Source organism: Meriones unguiculatus, chromosome 11 (genome assembly GCF_030254825.1).
Source record: "Meriones unguiculatus strain TT.TT164.6M chromosome 11, Bangor_MerUng_6.1, whole genome shotgun sequence".
Taxonomy (NCBI): Eukaryota; Metazoa; Chordata; class Mammalia; order Rodentia; family Muridae; genus Meriones; species Meriones unguiculatus.
The window spans coordinates 91,331,487-91,350,643 of record NC_083359.1 but is presented as its reverse complement, the minus strand read 5'-3'; the positions used below and the strand labels follow the sequence as shown (position 1 = coordinate 91,350,643).

The 19,157-nt window shown below is 38.8% G+C and overlaps 1 protein-coding gene across 1 annotated transcript in view; it reads left to right on the top strand.

Annotated features, from left to right (window-relative positions):
* Atf6 (activating transcription factor 6) overlaps positions 1-19,157 on the top strand; it is a 165,636-nt gene that overhangs the window by 62,254 nt on the left and 84,225 nt on the right. The window contains exons 10-11 of the mRNA XM_060364651.1: positions 8,769-8,900; positions 17,272-17,385. Of these exons, the coding sequence (XP_060220634.1) occupies positions 8,769-8,900; positions 17,272-17,385 (246 nt within the window). The remainder of the gene's footprint in view (positions 1-8,768; positions 8,901-17,271; positions 17,386-19,157) is intronic.

Sequence of the window (19,157 nt, the reverse complement as noted above, 5' to 3'; positions counted from 1 at the left end):
AAAGGGTGGAGAGACAACAGTTGGACTTAGATTTTTTTAAAGATCACTGCAGTTGCTATGTTGTGAACGTTTGAACTGGGCAAGCAGGAAAACAGCTGTGTCACTAAGTGCTCTGTGGCATCCTCTGGCTTTATAGAATATGTCCACATCTGTCATCTCATGTGACTCTCAGAAGAGCCCTGTGACATATTTGCCTTTTTTCATATTTTATTGTGAGGAATCGGAGGCTTGAAGAGCTTAACCGCAGCAGGCATTTGAGTCACATCTTGAATCCAGATCTTCTGCCTTCAGTGTTTGTGCTCTTTCCACTTTTCCACCCTAGACCCCAAAGGGCTCCATGATCTTGCTCAGCTGAAAGTAATTCAGTTTTTCATGTGTGGATCTCAGAACAACAGCAGCCTATGGTTTGGGGGTGATGAGAAACAGTATTACTTTTACCTGTGGAATTGGCTTCAGTTTAAAATTGATCTTCTTGTACCATAAAAAAAAAGAAAAGAAAAGAAAAAAAAAAGCAGGCTTACCAAGGGTATACTTGGATATGTGCCATTTTATGTTCAGCCACTTGGTATGAAGATTGGATATCTGAAGTCTTGAGGATTACGTGGTCTCATGAATAATCTAAAACAGTTGTTGACATTTAGAATTTTATAGATGAAAGAATAAAATAACAATTCTTGTAATGTTTTTTTCAAACTTTGGAAGAAATTGAAATCATTCATGCTTTATTAATCTATGCTTTTCAGGATCATTGACCCGTAACATGAGCAAGGTTTTTTGTGTGTAATGATTATTCTGTGGATTAGAACTATTGTGACTCTTCGGGGATAGTATGTTTCTGATTATAGGGTCATAGATCACAGAGACTCATGTTTTCTTAGTGTTTGCTAGTTTATTTTAAACTCCTAGACAGAACCTGGCTTAACTTAATTATGAAAAGTGTAGTTCGGGCTGTAGTTGGCTCAGCGGCTCAGCGCGCTGTCGGCTCTTGCCGGGGACCCATCCCAGTTCCCAGCACCCACGTGGCAGCTGGCGATTTTCTGCAACTCCAGTTCTGGGGCACCCAGACCCCTCTCTGGCTTCCAAGGGCACTGTCTACGCACGGTAAACGGACACACGTGCAAGCAAAACATCCAAACAGATGAAACAAAAATAAATCGATCTTTAAAGTTTAGATAATTGTTTTTTTCAACATTCTGAGGTAGAAAGTCACCAGACACAGAGGCACCTAGCTGCATGTTCTTGCTTTGCCTGACTCACCCTTTTGTGTTCTTGGAAATTTAATTTTTTCCCAATATTACAAAAATACTCAGGCCAAGAATCTAAAAGTTCATATCAACAATAATTTTCTCATACCCTTTTGCATGTTTGGCCACTTCCAGAGCTGCCAAATTCCTCTCGATGTTTGTAATATGACAGTTATTCTTAGACAATCCTAAAATCTGGCAGTGGAGTGAAATTCTTTTAAATACTAATCGATACAAGGAAACTATAAATATGAATTTATTCTTGTAGCTAAACTTAAAAGTTTTTCCCAGTTACTTCAGAGTTCAAGTTATGTTTTAGAAATTTCACTTTAAGAATTAAAATATGCAAATATATATAAAGTATGCAAAATTGGAGACCAAATAATAATCCCACTCCCCAAAAAGAAAAGAAAACCTAGCAAAGAAAGATGGTTAGTCTTTCATTGATTGATTGATTGATTGATTGATTGATTGATTTTTATTTAATATTTTCGAGTCAGCTCTGGCTGTGCTGGAAATCACTCTGTAGACCAGAGTGATTTCTGGCCTTGAAGTCAGAGACCCACCTGCCTTTTCCTCCAGAGTGCTGGGACTGAAGGCATTTACCACCACCACCTGGCTAACGGCAAACTTCTTGATGCACTTATCCAGCCAGCGGGTGGACAATAAACTCATGGCTTAGCTTATGTAAATCCTAATATTTGCCCCATTGCTGATTCCCTTGCTCTAGGTATTATGTTGCCTCTGTATAATGCAGTGCACTGAATGAGATTTGAGCTCTTTGGTTATAAAGGGTGTATGTCCCCCAAATGGCTGTGGTGATGGCTATGGGTACACTGCTATTACAGTATCAAAATCATTACCAGCAAAGAAGAAAATGGTAGCTACTTTTGTGTCAATAGCACACTTGTTTTCTAGTAAATGTAGGCAAGTAGTTGTAGCACAGTTTTGTTATAGATGTAATAGACCAGACTTCTTAAATAAGCTTAAGATATTTGCTGGTGGTATCCGCAGATAGCTGTAAATAGCCACAGATGGTGGCATGAATTGCCAGGGCTTGTGGTGGTGATACAGTGATTGAAGAATGATGATCAGTAGAGTCTTTAAATCTTCAAAATATTAACAATACTGGACTAATTAACAAAAACAACCAATAAGCCACAAATTTCCCACTTTTGGCCACATCCTTCTGTGTCCTCTGAATTGCCTCAGTCCTCTGAATTGTCTACTTCAGCTGGATCCACTATGAAGAACTGACTCTTCTAGGGAAGATGCTGTGAAAAGCGTGAATAGAGGATCTTTTTTTTTCTTTTTTGACCATTTTTTCATGTGTTTATTTTTTCTTTTTGTTTATTTATTTAATCACTTTACAGCCTGATTGCAGCCCCCTACCTCCTCTCCTCCCAGTCTTACCCTCACATCCCCTCCCCCATGGCCTCATCCCCTTCTCCTCAGAGAAGGGGAGGACTCCCATGGTACCAACCCATCCTGGCACATCCAGTCACAGTAGGACCAAGAACATCCTCTCCCACTGAGGATAGACAAGGCGGCCCAGTGATGGGAAACGGATCCAAAGGCAGGCAGCAGCATCAGAAATAGCCCCTGCTCCATTGTTGGGGGACTCACATGAAGAGCACGCTGCACTTCTGCTACACATGTGTAGGGGGTCTAGTTCATCCCATGAATGTTCTTTGGGTTGGTGGTTCAGTCTCTGTGAGCCCCCACGGTTTACTGTGTAGGCCTTCTTGTGGCGTCCTTGGCCCCTCCAGCTCCTTAGAATTTTTCTTCTTACTTTTCCACAAGACTCCTATCAATAAGCTCTGCCTATCAATTGCCTGCTGGTCTCTGCATCTCTATGCATCAGAAGACAGTTAGGCTAGGTTCCTATCTGCAAGCATAGCAGAGTATCATTTAATAGTGTCAGGGGTTGGTTCACTACTGTGGGGTGGGTCTCAAGTTGGGCCAGTCATTGGTTAGCCATTCTCTCAATCTCTACCCCATCTTTAACCCTATACTTCTTGCAGGCAGGACAGATTTTGGGTTCAAGGTTTTATGGGTAGGCTGGTGTCCCCCTCCCTCCACTGCAAGCCCCACCTGCCTAGACTCCTCCAGACCAGACTGTTGCTCCAGACCATATTCCCTGTTGCTAGGAGTCTCAGCCAGGATCATCCCTCCCAGGAGCCTCTCCTGTCCCAGAGATGCCCTACCCCCACCGATTTTTGTTCTCAGTCCTCCTTCCTCGCTCCATTCTCCCCACACCTGATCCCCATACCTAGCCCCCTCCTCACCTTCATCTCCCTCTCAATCCCTTCCCTTCATCTGCTTCAGATGTCTGTTTTATTTCTCCTTCTGAGTGAGATTCAAGCATCCTTCTTGTTACTTAGCTTTCTTGGGTTTGTGGATTGTAGTATGGTTATCTTGTACTTAATGGCTAATATCCACATAACTGAGTACAAACTATGTGTGTTTCTCTGGTTCTGGGTTACCTCACTCTAGTTCTGTCCATTTGCCTGCAAATTGCTTGATATCTTTGTTTTTATAGCTGAGTAATATTCCATTGTGTAAATGTCCATTTTCTTTATCCATTGTTAGGTCGAAGGACATCTGGGTTTCTCCAGTTTTTGGCTATTATGAATAAAGCTGCTATGAACATAATTGAACAAGTGCCCTTGTATGGTATGGTGGAATATCTTTTGGGTGTATGCCCAGGAGTGGTATAGCTGGGTCTTGAGGTAGAACTATTACCAATTTTCTGAGAAACCACCAGATTGATTTCCAAAGTTTTTGTATAGGTTTGCATTCTCAACAGCAATGGAGGAGGGTTCCCTTTTCTCCACATCCTCTCCAGCATGTGCTGTCACTTGAGCCTTTGATCTTAGCCATTCTGATGGATGTAATATGGAATCTCGGAGTAGGTTTGATGTGCATTTCCCTAATGACTAAGGACGTTGGACATTTCTTTAAGTGCTCTCTAAAGGCCGAGAAGCACTTAAGGAATGGAGGTTTTTAATCACTGGCTGTCTGGACCAGCTTACTGAAACACTGACATTTAGACAGCCACCCCAAGAGTTCCTTCAGACAACAGTTTGCATTCCTAGCCAGTTATCAGGTGATAGCAACACTGCCAGGCCTGATGCCTCAGTCTGGAGCCACTGTATTAGAGGAAGGTAATTCTGATATGAGACATGAAGTATTTTAAGTCATTTTTAGAAGGCAGAGCAGCCACTCTGACTTCTCAGTTTAAAGCATGAGAGCTTTATTAGGGAGACCCCTTGTGAGGCTAAAATCCCAACTGAGAGCTAGCAAAGCCAAGGAATTGTTCTAATAATTTGCTTTCCTGGCAGTAGTAATGAATAGTAAACAAAGTAACACTAAAGCTTGAAATGAAGATGATTGATTATGCTACCAAACCAGGAAATTCCATTAGCCATTGGAAAGGTTATGATGGATATACAGAAGAGCAGAAATTAACCCAAGGACAGCGTGATTTGTTTCTGTTGTATAAATTGTTAGACAATCTGAGAATGGCAGGCAAGGCCATGTGTAGTCTAGCTTTGAATTATGCTCTGTCTGTTCTCTTGAGATAATCCTCCTCCCACTGTATGCTGCTGCGTCCTCCTGCACAGCCTCCCCTTTCTTAAATCATGATGATCTCTTGAGCCACTCTGCTTTGCTCAGGTAACTGTTCTGTTTGCATCAGATGCTCTCCTCACTCTCATTCTCCTTGTCCTTTATCAATTTAGGATTAGCTCACGGTCCTCTCTGTAGAGATCCAGTGCTCTCACCTGAAGCATCTTGTAGTGTTCTGCTTAGCCCTGTTATGAGGCTGATCACTCTCTGGTCTATCGGTCATTCAGCCAGTCAATCAATCAAATCAAATCTATCCATCTATACAAAGTAACTTAGTTGTCAACTCCCCCCAAAACAAACAAACAAACAAACAAACAAACAAAACAGGGTTTCTCTGTGTAACTTTGGTTCTTCCTGGACCAGGCTGGCCTCAAACTCACAGTGATCCGCCTGCCTCTGCTTACCTGAGTACTGGGATTAGAGGCATGCACCACCACTCCCAGCTGTAACTTAGTTTTTTTAATCTTTTTTTTTTTTTTGGATCTTTACCACTGAATACATCCCTGGATCTAAAAGATATGTAGTACATGCTTATTGGATACAGTAATCAGACATTTGGGAAAATGGGATCAACAATAGAGTACAAGGATGGAAACCCAGTTTTGAATCTTTTTTTTTTTTTTCACTATTGCAAGTGACTGCTCTATTGGGGTACCATCTGAGCCCCATACCATTGATCTTGTCCAGAGGCTGGACATCCATGTAGAAAGGAGCCTCAGGCCTGTGGCCTATCCCATACAGACCTGCACCTCTCTGGTCCCCCAAAGTCCTTTCCTTTTGAGGGATCAACCCAGATATACACAGGATCTACATGGCTGTTAGCCAACTCATTCATCAGAACTCAGAACTCAGGGCAATCCCAAGTGTCCATCAGCCTCTGGTAACCGAAGAGCCTCTATGAGACTGTAAAGTGGGGCGGTGACTTTGGCCACCACTCTGGGGTTGCTGTGAGGACCCAGGGAGTTGAGGCAGGCCAGTGCTGGATCTGGCAAGCCCAGTTTTGAATCCTAAGGCCTGCGTTAGGCTGCATTAGGCTGGGATGTCTTCTCTGAGTCACTGGAAGATCAGAGCATGCGCCTATCAGACAGGAATGTCTATTAGACAGGGCATTCCCAAAGCATAACAGAGGGGCTGAATAAACAGATTTTGTCAACTTAAAGGGAATGTTCTTAACTTTTTTCTTAGAATATTGTTATAAATAGAATTTTTGTACCACAGATGAACAAATTAAAAGGCAAAGATTTTTTTTTAGGTCTTAAGAAGAAAACAAGATTTTAGTCTTTAGCCTCCTAAAACTCTTACTGTTTAATCCTTCCCTGCTTTCTCTCTGGTCTGTCCTCAGGTTCAGTTTGACATTTCACTAGGTCTCTTCAGTTAGATATTCTCCTAGGCCTCTTCCTCAGGTTCAGTAGGGATGGTTCTAGGCATCTTCCCCAGTGTCTGTTAGACCCACCCACTAGGACTGTTCCACAGGTTCAGTGTACTAGACCTCTTCAGGTTCAGTTAATCTAGTAGGCCTCTTCACGCACAATAAGGCTTGCGCTGTTTCACGGCTGATCAGGTAAGCAGTCAGCCTGAAATATACAGTTGTAAAAACAGTTTATTAGTTTTAGTAAAATTAAGTTTTATCCAGTGATTATAACTTGGTAACATACCTGTTGTATTAGGTTATTAATATTTACTATTGATACATCTTTTAGTAACATTGCGGTTAAGCCTAAACAGCTGTATAACCGAATCACCACACAGAGACTAGGATTTATTTTGTTAACCTAGAACACAATGCTGGCAACAGTTACTCCATCCTAAACCTCTAAGCCCACATAGTTCCTACCATTTAGATTCACCTATTATACTTGCTTTTAGTGATATCTTAGGTTCAATTCATTTCTCCATGTTGTTCCAAGACCTCTCCTCCAGCTTCTCTCCCAGCTTCTGCTCCTGCCGCTTCTCCTCCTCCTCTGCCTCCCACTCCTTCCTCTCCATTGCTCAACCTTGTAGCTTGTTGTTTTAATTGACAAATTGGAGAACAAATGGTGGCATGTTTACACAAACTTGAGATAGGTGATGCTTAGAATAAACATCACAATGCAGTGTCAGGATTGAAACCAGATAGTGGGGGAGAGAAATCAGCATTTGAATGAACAAGGGTAAATTGTATACATTTCAAAAGAACATTATACCAACACATACTTTTTATTAAAGAGTTTGCAGAATGTAAAAAAGACAACATGCCATGTGACAATTGCAGGTGGCAGTGATTTCTAGTGGAAAAGAATTGAGAAGATGAAAGAATAAGACATCAGAAAAGGATTCTAGAGAAAAATATCTGCCTCTTTTCATCCAATGTGTTCATCCATATTTGTGATAAACTACTGTATCTTTCAAAGGCTTTTACTTTTAGACCTTTGGAGCCTTAAGCGTCCTTTTTTTATGACCCATACTTTCCACTTCCACTTAATTCTCTAAATCTTTGATGCTTCCCCAGAGAAAAATTCCCTTGTGTTGAATCTGGATTGTGACTAGTATAAATTATGTGTGTAGCTTTATAAAACAAAACATGTATCCAAAATTATATTGATAAGCCAGATTTCAAAGCACATGATTAATGAGTTTGAACTATTATACTTATCACAATATTTTCTGTGTCTGACTGCTCAATTGCCTCACTATGTATGCATGTGTGTGTGTATGTGTGTATGATCTGTCTAATCTGTGTTATTATTTCCCCTCAAATACTTACGCTTATCACACTGGTGAGTGAATATATTAGGGAATGTTGAAAGAAGTAAATACAAACTTTTATATGTAAGTGAAAATAGACTATTTACAAATATTTTTGCTTAACTTTATTTGATTCCTCTAGCATTGTGTCAAGGCTAATAATATATTTGACTATCAAAAGAAAACAGTTCCTATTTCATTTGAAGTATTTGCTGATTGAAAACATCAGTTTGCCACACTGAGGCGGATTTTCTACCTTAGTTATCTGAGTTTAAAGTTTATTTATATGTATTTTCGTGCATTTCTACTCATATGTGTTAGTTTTCTGTTACTGCAATAAATACCTGAAATAAATCAACTTAAGAAGCAGAAGGGTGCCAGACGTGGTAACACATGCCTGTAATTCCAGCACTCGGGGAGGTATAGGCAGGTGGACCACTGTGAGTTTGAGGCCAGCCTAGTCTACAAAAGCGAGTCCAGGACAGCCAAGGCTACACAGAGAAACCCTGTCTCAAACCCCCCCCACCACCACCAAAAAATAAATAAAGAAAGAAGCAGCAGCAGCAGAAAGGTTTATTTGGCTCTTGATTTCAGAGTGTTAGTCAGTGGTTACTTGGCTTAGTTGCTTTGGGCTTGTAGTGGCACAGTACATTATCAGGAAGTGTTATGTGGAATAAGTCTACTTACCTCACCATTATTGGGAAGTGAAAGAGAGAGGCATAGGAAGGCCTAGGATCCCAGTATCGCCTTCAACAACATGACCCAGCGTTCTGACTTCATTTGCTAGGCCCTCCCTGGTAAGGGGTTCCACCATCTCCCAATGGACCCAAGCCTTCAGCAGAGAAGTCTTTGCGAAGCCTTTGAATATAACCTGGATAATGTATAGGGTTTGAAACACTAGTAAGGCACTGCTTTTGTTTAATCAAGTTTACAAATATGGGCTTTTCTACTTATAACAATTATTTTAAAATTGTTGGCTGTGTACAGGATGCCAGGCCTTCAGAGTATTTAAGGACATCAGTGTTTTGACTTGTTTCTAGGCCTTGATTTTTTGTTCTATGTACAGATCTACAAGGCAAACTTTTCTTGCTTTCTAGCTACATGTAGCATACATGTGTGCCATTTTAATTTTTACTGCTGCCTCATTTGTTGGCTTTGTTTGGTTTTCAGCATGCTAGAGCAAGATTCCAGGAGAGTGAAACCCAGTGTGAATCCAGCAAATCAAAGGAGGCATCTTTTGGAATTTTCAACTAAAGAAGTTCAAGACACATCAGATGCTATCAACCAGAAAAACAGCTACAGGTGAGACAGCAGCCTGTTGCCTTACTGATTCAATGAACTGGAGAAGTCTTACCTGTAAATTGGTCATGTAATAGTGATGCTATCAATTTGTTTTATTTTTAAGATCAATTTTAATAATAATTTTATTTTGAAGTAGTTCCCAGTTTAGGATTTTTTTGAGGTGTGATTATTTAATCAGTTTATCTGTATCAATACACATGTACATTGAAATATATCTACTGTCTTTAGTTTTCACTGTTAGAATGGTTTAGCACATTTATCTAATGTTTATAGCAATTGATAAGTATGGCAGAATGATATGGTTAGTCCTATTTGTGGTCAGTAAGTAAAATTATTTATTATTTGTTGTTTTCTGGCTTTTTCTTCTTTATAATTTAACAGATACCTTGACACATTTCCACTTTGCTTAATAAAGCAAAAGGTGTACATAAAAACATAATTTTCATAGTCTGTTAACTAGGACAAGGTACAGTGAATAATTTTTAGATCTATATCCCTTTTTTGGTAGTCATTGCTCTATGTGTTTTGAGATTCTTGTCAGAGGCAAATAAAACCAGAGTCTTGAGCAGAGAGGTCACAGCGTGGTAGCCATTGTGCTGCAGTGAAGTGCTTGAAAGTTACTGAAGACTTGGTTGCCCTGGACTGTCTGCAGCCTTACTCAGCAAGGGCCACAGAGGGTCATCCATCCTGGACTCTTACTTTTGAGGTTGAATAAAGAGCCAAGGATCTTGTGGCAGGCAGTGTTGTAATGTAGCATAGCAGGTGACAGATACCATGATACTAGAAAGCATTAGATGCTTTTCTTCTGCTAATTTGTTTTTTACATGTTAGAATTTGTCACATTTCTGAAATGCTGACATTGGTGATAGAGTGTCTCTAAATTTGTTGTTTATTAGTTTTCTTAATTTTTCCAAAATTTGCTCAGGTTTTCCCTCCATATTTTATAATTTTGAGTTCTATGGTTTTCCAGAGGTGATCTTTCAGAATTTTTGTTTTAAGTTTAATAGTCTTTGGACTTATAGCTAATTGCTGAAAGTAAGATAAATTATTGATTTGGTGTTTGAAGCCACACTTTGTTTAGGTAACCTTTATGAGAATATTATTTATTCTAAAATAACAATAAATAGAAGCCTTTCTGTATTTTCTCATATAGCATGAGGTACAATGCTGACTGTTGAAAGTGTAGTGGTGGGCTCATCCACGCTCACTGTAGAGATCTGGGCAACTTTCAGGGTGAACTTTATCACCTTGAAAAGAGTACTTGAAAGGTGTAAACCATCTCTGTTTCTCCTTCCCAGAATCACCACTGGCTGTGTGTATCCGATAAAAGAGAGTATAGATTCTTAGGGACATGCAGGTCTCTTAAAATACTTCAGAAGGTTATTGTAGAACATTTTAAGAAAATTAAACAAATATTAGTTAGTTGGTTTGAAGTTCTTTTCTTTATCATTATTTGTTATTATTATCATTGGCATCAGTATTTTTTAATACAAAGTACTAAAAAATATTTGTGAAACATTTGAAAACACCAAGTATGAATTTTTCTCAACCGAATTTTAGATGTTTATATGTGCTGTCAGGACACCTGTATATATATATTTCCTTTGAAAATAAATGAAATTAAAATTTCAAACTGCTAGTACTTTGCTAGTTTCCTGTCTTTTAAAAGTATTTAAAAATTTTAATTGACATACAGTAATTGTTCATATTGCTGAACTACACTGTATGTCATTTAGATGTTTATAATATGTAATGATTGAACCCAGAGTAATTGGCGTATTCATCATCTGAGACAGATACGCATTCGTTCTTTGTGCTGAGAACATTCACATTCTTCTTACTAGATGTGCTGAAATATTTGAAGCATTGTGGTCAACCATAGTTAATATGCAGCGCTGCAGAACGCTTAATTAAAGTGATCCCACTGACACTCTCTTCCATGTCGCTCTCTCCCCCATACCTTCTTAGACTCTGATATACATGATTGTATTTTGTACTTCTGTGATAGCAGAGTTTTAGCTTGCATATATGAGAGAAAATGTGGTGTGTGTGTGTGTGTGTGTGTGTGCGCGCGCGCGCGCCTTAATGCATTGTCTTGTAATTCTATATCTGTGTTGGTGAAACTGGTAGCATTGCAGTCATTTTTATGAATGAATGTTATTCCAGTATCTGTGTTTTCTTTATTCATCCATCAGTGGACACGTAGGTCAATTTCCATATCTTAGCTATTGTGAATAGTACTGCAGTAAACATGAGCGTGCAGACAGATTTCATTTTGACATGAATTTCTTTGAAATGAAGTAGCTGTGTTTCTAGCTGTCTGAGGACTTTGTGTGCCCTTCTCACAATGGCTACCCTCGGTTTCATTCCCACCAGCAGTGTATGAACAGTCTCATTCCTCATACTATTCCTCATGCCATTGCTTGTTTTATGAGGCTAGCTGTTCTAATTAATGTGAAATGGATCTCATGCAGGGCTTAATTTGCATTTCCATGACTGGGGATGGTTGAACAATTTTGTTTCTGTACTTTTATATATATATATATCTTGAAAGGTAGTACTTCAGATCATTCACCCATTTTAAAAACCAGATTGTTGAAATTTCTTGTTGTTGAGTTGAGTTTCTTTCATTTGCTTCATTTTGAGACACAGTTTTGTGATATAGCCCAGGTTAGCCTGTAACTTGCTGTAGCCCAGCCTGGCCTATAATCCTTTGTCTGCCTCTTGGGTTTTAAGACTACAGTCATGAGCCACTATGGATATTTGAGTTCTCATGTATTTCTTAATGAGTCACTATATAATTTACTGGTGTTTTTTTCTTATTCATGTTCTTCACTTTGTTATTTTGTTTGCTTTACAAAAGCTTTTTAATTTGATATAATCTCATTTACATTTTGCTTTTGTTGTCAGTGTTTTTGAAGTCATAAAAAAAGTCTTTGCTCAGATCAGTATCTTGAAGCATGTCCTCAGGTTTTTGTTTTCATTCTTTTTGTAAGTAAGTCTGTGGCCTTTTTTTGAGTTTAGTGTTTGCATGTGCGTACGTGTGTGTGTGCGTATGTGCGTGTGTGTGTTTGTGTGTGTATGTATCTGTGTGTGTTTAGTAATAGAAGTGTAGTTTCTTTTTTCTGCACATGGTTATTACTTTCCCTGATACCATTTGTTGAAAAGACTTTTCTCTGACATATGTTTTAGCTGCCTTTGTAAAAGTTTAGTCTGCTATGAATATATGAGTTTATTTCTGGGTTTTCCTGTTCTGTTCCAATGATTTATTTATTTTCTCCTCATAGCATGCTATTTTGGTTACCATAACATTGATTTTTTTTTTAATAGAATCTCATGTGGTCTCTGGTGATCTCAAACTCACCGTATAGCTGTGGCAGGTCTGGAGCTCAGTATGTAGCTGAAACCAACCTTGAACTTCTGATCCCAGGTGCTGGGATATGAGCCACCATGCCCGACTCTTTTCCTATGCTTGTTGCCTGTGATTGCTTTAGCTATTTGGAGTCTTTTGTAGTTCTGTACAAGTTATAGGAGTATATACTTTTTATATCTATGCCAAGTGTTATTTGTACTTTGATAGAGGGCTGGTGAGATAGCTCAGCTGATAAAGTACTTACCTTGTATTTTGATAAGAATTACAGGGGACCTGTAGACCATTTTGGCAATATGAATATTATAACAACATTAATTATACTGTTCATGAACATGGGATGTCTTTCCATGAATTCCTCCACCATGTTCCTTATAAATTTTATTACAGAGATTATTCATTTTATTGACTAAATTTATTCTTCGATACTTACAGATTTTGTTTATATGTTTATTTGTTTTAACTGCTGTGAATAGGTTACTTTATTTAATTCCCAAAAGCTAGTCTTGTAGTGGTGGGGATGAAATAATTCTCAAAAGCTAGTCTTGTAGTGGTGGGGATGAAATAATTCTCAAAAGCTAGTCTTGTAGTGGTGGGGATCAAACCAAGGACCTCATGCAAGCAAGGACATCATGCTGTCATTGAGCTATACTTTCCAACCCAAAGCTGCTAATGCTATATTCTCTATGCTTACTGAGTATGATTATCAGTTTAAATTGGTTTTTGTGGAGTCAATTTTTCTTTCTAGAAAATCATGTTGTCTGAGAACAGGGATTGTTTAATCTCTTTTTTTTTTTTAAACATTTGAATGCTCTTTCTCGTTTTGTCTTGCTTTTTGCCCTAAGTCTTCCAGTACTATATGGAATAAACATTAGTGAAAGTAGAAATCTTTGTCTTGCTCCTAAGCTTCGAGGAAAACATTTCAGCTTTTTGTTGTTGTTGTTGTTGTTGTTGTTCAGAATGATGTTGGCTGTGGTCTGTCATATGGGAATTTTGCAGTGTTGAGATAATTTCCTTTTATACCTAATTTTCTTTTCTTTGTTTCTTCAGGATAAGATGTTGACTTTTACTGAATGCTTTTTCTTCATCTTTTGAGACAATCATAAAGATACTGTTTTCCATTCTGCTGACCCACCGTGTCATATTTATTGATTTGCATATGTTGAGCCATCCTTGCATTTCTGTAATAAATCCTGCTTGACCATGATGTATAGCCTTTTTATATGTTGGCTTTGAGTTGCTAGTACTTACTTTGTTGAGAATTTTAATAGCTATAATCATCAGAGATTTGAGTCTGTGGATCCCTTTTTTTAATTGTGGTCTAGTCTGGTCTTGGTATCAGGGTAGAACAACTTTGGAAGGGTTTTCTTTCTTTCAGTTCTTTGAACTAGTTTGAGACAAATTTGCATTAGTTTAGTTTTGTTAGTTTGTGTTTTGGAAGGGTCTGATTAAGTTACCAGGCTAGCATCAGTGTCAACCTAACAATATTCTCAGCTTGGGGGGCTGGCGTGGCAGCAGGTGCCACCACATCTGGCTCACATTAGCTTTTCTCGTGCAGCTTGGTAAAATGCTGCAGCGAAACTGTGTAGCCCTGGGCTTGTGTTCTTTCTGGGGTGAGAATGGAGACATTTTATAACAAATTCAGTCTTCTTACTTGCTATTGCCCTGTTCAAGTTTTCTGTATCACCTCTAGTTCTAAATGCCCCATTTTTGTTTCAGTTTAGGAGAGTTGTGGTTCGAATAACAAAAGGCTAGATTATAATCCTATCGTTTAAAGGTTATATGTTTGTCATTAGCATATTACCACTAGCAAATCGTAGTTGCATAGATTTGTTTAATGCTGTGTGTATACATATTACTTATATGTATTTTTAATAGTATAAATTATCAGGTAGGTGCAGTGGGGCACACCTGTCATCTCAGCACTTGGGGAGGCAGAGGCAGGTAGATCTCTGTGAGTTCAAGGTCAGCCTGGTCTGCAAAGCCAGTCCAGGACAGCAAGGGCTCCACAAAGAAACCCTGTCTTTGGGGAAAAAAAATAGTATAATTTATCAGGCAAATTGGAACACTTTATGAAAGCATATTAGTAATATAGTGAGAGCTAGTCATAATTATTGCCTCAGGACATAGGACATCAGTTATCTATGTAGTAAATATATCACTGTTGTCCTCTGGTAAACAGGAAAAGGTGGTTTCGATTTACGGCTTCAACCACAGCTTGTCTTTAGTCTGGGAATTCTCATTAACTGTAGCTCCCTAGCATTGCACTTTCCTTTAGTGATTTATTTGCTGAAATTTCTTTTATTTGTATAGAGTGGTTTGCAAACAGCCTTAAACTCTGTCTTTGGGTTAGTGAGGGTCTGATTGTCTCCAGATTGCATGCTGGCTTGGTCTCCCCTTCCTTTCTCCCTTTTAACACTGTTCAACCTGCCCTTATGTTTCTCCTATCAGTTTTTTTTTTTAATCTCAATTTTTCTTTATATTTTGGCTGTTAGAACAAAGTTAGCCAGCACAGATGTGCAGAAATCATTACTAGAGTTTATCATATGGAAAGAAAATTACAGATCAGAAATACAGTTTTGAAAGCAATTTGGATTTTGCTCATGTGCTACAGAGTTTTTGTCTTTGTTAAGTATGCAGGTGTGATTTTCAAATTATGTATGTGACAGGTGTGTGTGTGTGTGTGTGTGTGTGTGTGTGTGTGCGCGCACACACACACACTCCTGTTGTAGCAGCAGCTTCTTAAATACATTCAGAATGGTATTGCATTTACCAGGCACTGTTAACTCTCAATTCTAGGCTGATATCTTTTTTGTGTGTGCAGTCAGTACCATGGTTTTGCTTTATTCCAAACATCTGTAACTCGTAATTGCCAGAGGAGAGACCATGAAGAGCCTTCTAAGTGAGCCGAGCAGAGCAGGGATGTCATGGAGCTTCAGCTTCCACTTCTGTCCCTCATGTGTGCACACTCTGAAATCAGTCCTTCTCTTCTGAAGGTAGTTTTCTATTCTGCTAGGTGGTGCTTTCATTGTGGCCAAATCAAATAGTAACCCATGTGCTCATCTTGAACTTTCTAAAAGATTTGGCTAAATGAGTCACTCCTAAAAGACTTTTCCTGTTGCATTGTTATAATTTTTAGCCTTTCCTTCTTCCTTTTTCCTTCCTTCCTTCCTTCCTTCCTTCCTTCCTTCCTTCCTTCCTTTTCTTTTTCTTCTTCTTTTTTTTTTTTTAACTGACTGTTGCTTTGTAGTCTTCTATGTTTGTTCTGTGGTGTTAGGGACTTAGTGTAGGGTTTTATATAGGCACGTACTCTACCACTGTTTCTCCAGCCCCTGCTTAATTGAGACAAAGTTTTTGCTCTGTAGTACAGGCAGGCTTTAGACTTGTGAGCCTCCTACCTTCACTTCCCATGTGCAAGATTATCATGCTCACTCACTCAGTCTTCCCTCTTTCCTTTCTGATTTTCTTTGTAGGTTTCTTCTTTGTCCAAATCCCAAGCTTTAAAGCTGTGGGCTTTGTTTTTGTTCTGCTATCATGACTCATCTGTACTATAGACTCCATATGTATGGATGGGTGATTCTCAAATTCCTGTTTCCAGGTCAGACTTGTCACATACTCATAAATCCATTACCATGTGCACAGTACAGCGAATCTGTTCCTTTCCTTATTTAACTAATACTTGTTTTGGGGATGATTTCAAAGTGTAAGGATGAATTGGGGTATCTCACTTCTCTGTAGTAACTTCTCTTTTATCCAGCAAGTCCCAATTATGGCCTGGTGTCTGTATTTCCAGCCTCTTACGTCTGTCGCATTTGCACACCACTCTTCAGAAGTCGTCTGTGTTTCTTGAGTCTGCTTTCTTTTTCTCACTTGCTTTTGTCTAGTATGCTCATCCCCTAGTTTCTATGCAGCTGGTTTCTTCTTGTCATTTAGGGCTTGACGTAATACTATCTGTTTCTTAGGATATTTTATGTGAAGTAGATACTGCCGTGCTGCGCTATTTGAGTCCTGTGTTTCTTTTACAACAATTAGCACAGTGTGGCTGTATTTTATGCGTTTTTCTTGTGTTTGATATGTCTTCCCTGTTAGGTCTTTGAGAATAGAGACTTCTGTCTTGGATTACTCAGCACATAGGTGGTATCCAGCAAATAAATACTGAATGAATAAATAAAAAGCGTGAATCTTACCGTGTTCAAGTTTGTGTGTTTATTTTTTTAGCATATTTAATTTACAAATTTAGAGCATCTTATATAAAAAATTCAAACAAATTTAAGATTTCTTGGTGAAATAGATTAAAATAATGGACCTAGGTCTGATTCTAATTTTCAACTCAGGCTTTGTTTTTTATCATACTCTAGTTATGAATTCACATGATATAAAGTAGTATGATAGTTACAAAAGTATACTTTTTAGGTTAATGGCGTAACTAGTTATTGTAATTTAGTGTTTTATTATTAGTCACTAATAAAACTGTGGATACAGTTCTAAAATTTTTATTGTTTTTCAACTTTGTTACTTTTTTCCTGCCAAATATTTTTTGTCATACTCTACCCCACTTTAAACAAACTTGTTTTAGGGAGACCATTTAGTTTTTTGGTTTTTTTTTTTTTTTGGTATTTTTTTTTTAATCACAAATCTTTAGGCCTTGTCGTACAATAGTGTTTTTTCTGTCAACTGATAGCTCTTTCCTTTAATTTCTGTCATTACTGTGTCACCTCGTCTATGCCAGCAACACTAGAGTTCATTAAATTTACCAAAGACATAGACCACGTGCTGCCCAGTAAATAGTAGCTAAGCAAATGTGAATCACTCTGCCATCTCCTTGAAACTCAGAAAGTGACAGTTCTACCATATGGTTTATACTGTGTATTTTCCATTACATTCCTTTCAATCTTGCAGCATGTTCAATTTGTATATGTTTATTTTAATGAAAAATTAATACTAGTAAACTTTACAAAATTTATGATGCAAGGCAACACTTTTACTGTGTGTTTGTTTCAGATATGATCATTCTGTTTCCAACGACAAAGCCTTAATGGTGCTAAGTGAGGAACCGCTGCTTTATATTCCTCCGCCTCCGTGTCAGCCCCTGATCAATACGACAGAGTCTCTCAGGTGAGGGCATGGATTGTTGCAGAAACACCCACATGGCCTCCTGCAATGAGCTTCAGGACTTAGAAGAGCATTTCTTCAGACTTTCTGAGAGGCCAAGAGGTTCTGAGTTACCTGTTGGATAACTGTAAGCCTGTCAGTTGATCAGGTAGAGATGGTGATGGGTCCATTTAATGTGATGACTGCCTGTTTAGGTATATCCTATTATCGGATGCCTTCTCAGACAATTAGGAGTAGTGCTACCTCAAGGTCCAGCTATACCACTCCTAGGTATATATCCAAAAGATGCTCAATTATACAACAAGGACATTTGCTCAACCATGTTTGTAGCAGCTTTATTCGTAATAGCCAGAAGCTGGAAACAACCCATATGTCCCTCAACTGAGGAATGGATACAGAAATTGTGGTACATTTACACAATGGAATACTACTCAGCAATTAAAAACAAGGAAATCATGAAATTTGCAGGCAAATGGTGGGATCTAAAAAAGATCATCCTGAGTGAGGTATCCCAGAAGCAGAAAGACACACACAGTATATACTCACTTACAAGTGGATATTAGACATATAATATAGGATAATGATACTAAAATCTGTACACCTAAAGAAGCTAAGAAAGAAAGAGGACCCTGGGTAAGATGCTCAATCTTCACTCAGAAAGGCAAACTGGATCCACAGAGGGCCTCTGAAAGACTCTACCCAGCAGGGTATCAAAGGAGATGCTGAGATTCATAGCCAAACTTTGGGCAGAGTGCAGGGAATCTTATGAAAGAAGGGGGAGATATTAAGACCTGGAGGGGACAGGAGCTCCACAAGGAGAGCAGCAGAACCAAAAAATCTGGACCCAGGATTCTTTTCTAAGACTGATACTCCAACAAAGGGCCATTTATAGATATAACCTAGAACCTCTGCACAGAAGTAGCCCATGGCAGCTCAATCTCCAAGTGAGTTCCCTAGTAATGGGAACATGGGTTGTCTCTGACATGAACTCATGGGCTGGCGCTTTGATCACCTCCCCTTGAATGGGGAACAGCCTTACCAGGCCACAGAGGAAGACAGTGCAGCCAGTCCTGATGGACCTGATAGGGGATGTCCTCCTCCCTTTCCCTCTGACCCTAGCCTATCAGTAGACTCGGGGAGGGGCATGGGAAGAGGTGAGAGAGGGAGGGTGAGATTGGGAAGGGATGAGGGAGGCTATAGCTGGGATACAAAGTGAATAAACTGTAATTTATAAAAATAAATAAATTTTAAAAAAAGACCAAGCTATACTAATCCTGGGCATATATCTGAAAGATGTATACAACACTATACAACAAGGACATTTGCTCAACTATGAAACAAAAACAAAAACTAAAGGATGAAGTGAGTGTTAAAATTCAGAGTAAGGCTAGACTCTTTTGTTCTGGACAAACTTCCCCTTATTTCTTTGAATTTCCTATTCATGATTGAGGAGGTTTTCTTAAAACAATTCATGTTTTATTAAAAACAATATTAAGGGGCTAGAGAGATGGTTCGGTGGTTACGAGCACTAGCTGCTCTTCTAGATGATACAGGTTCAATTTCTAGCACCCAAATACCAGCGCACAACTGTCTATAATTCCAGTATCGAGGGATCTGATGCCTTTTTCTGGCTCCATAGACTGTGCCTGCACATGGTGCAGTGCAGGCAGGCATGCAGGTAGAACTCCTATGCACATTTCAAAAACAATATTACATGTCCTTTTTTTTTTTTTTTTTTTTTTCAAATAAGAAAGCATTGTTGTGTAGTCAGGTAT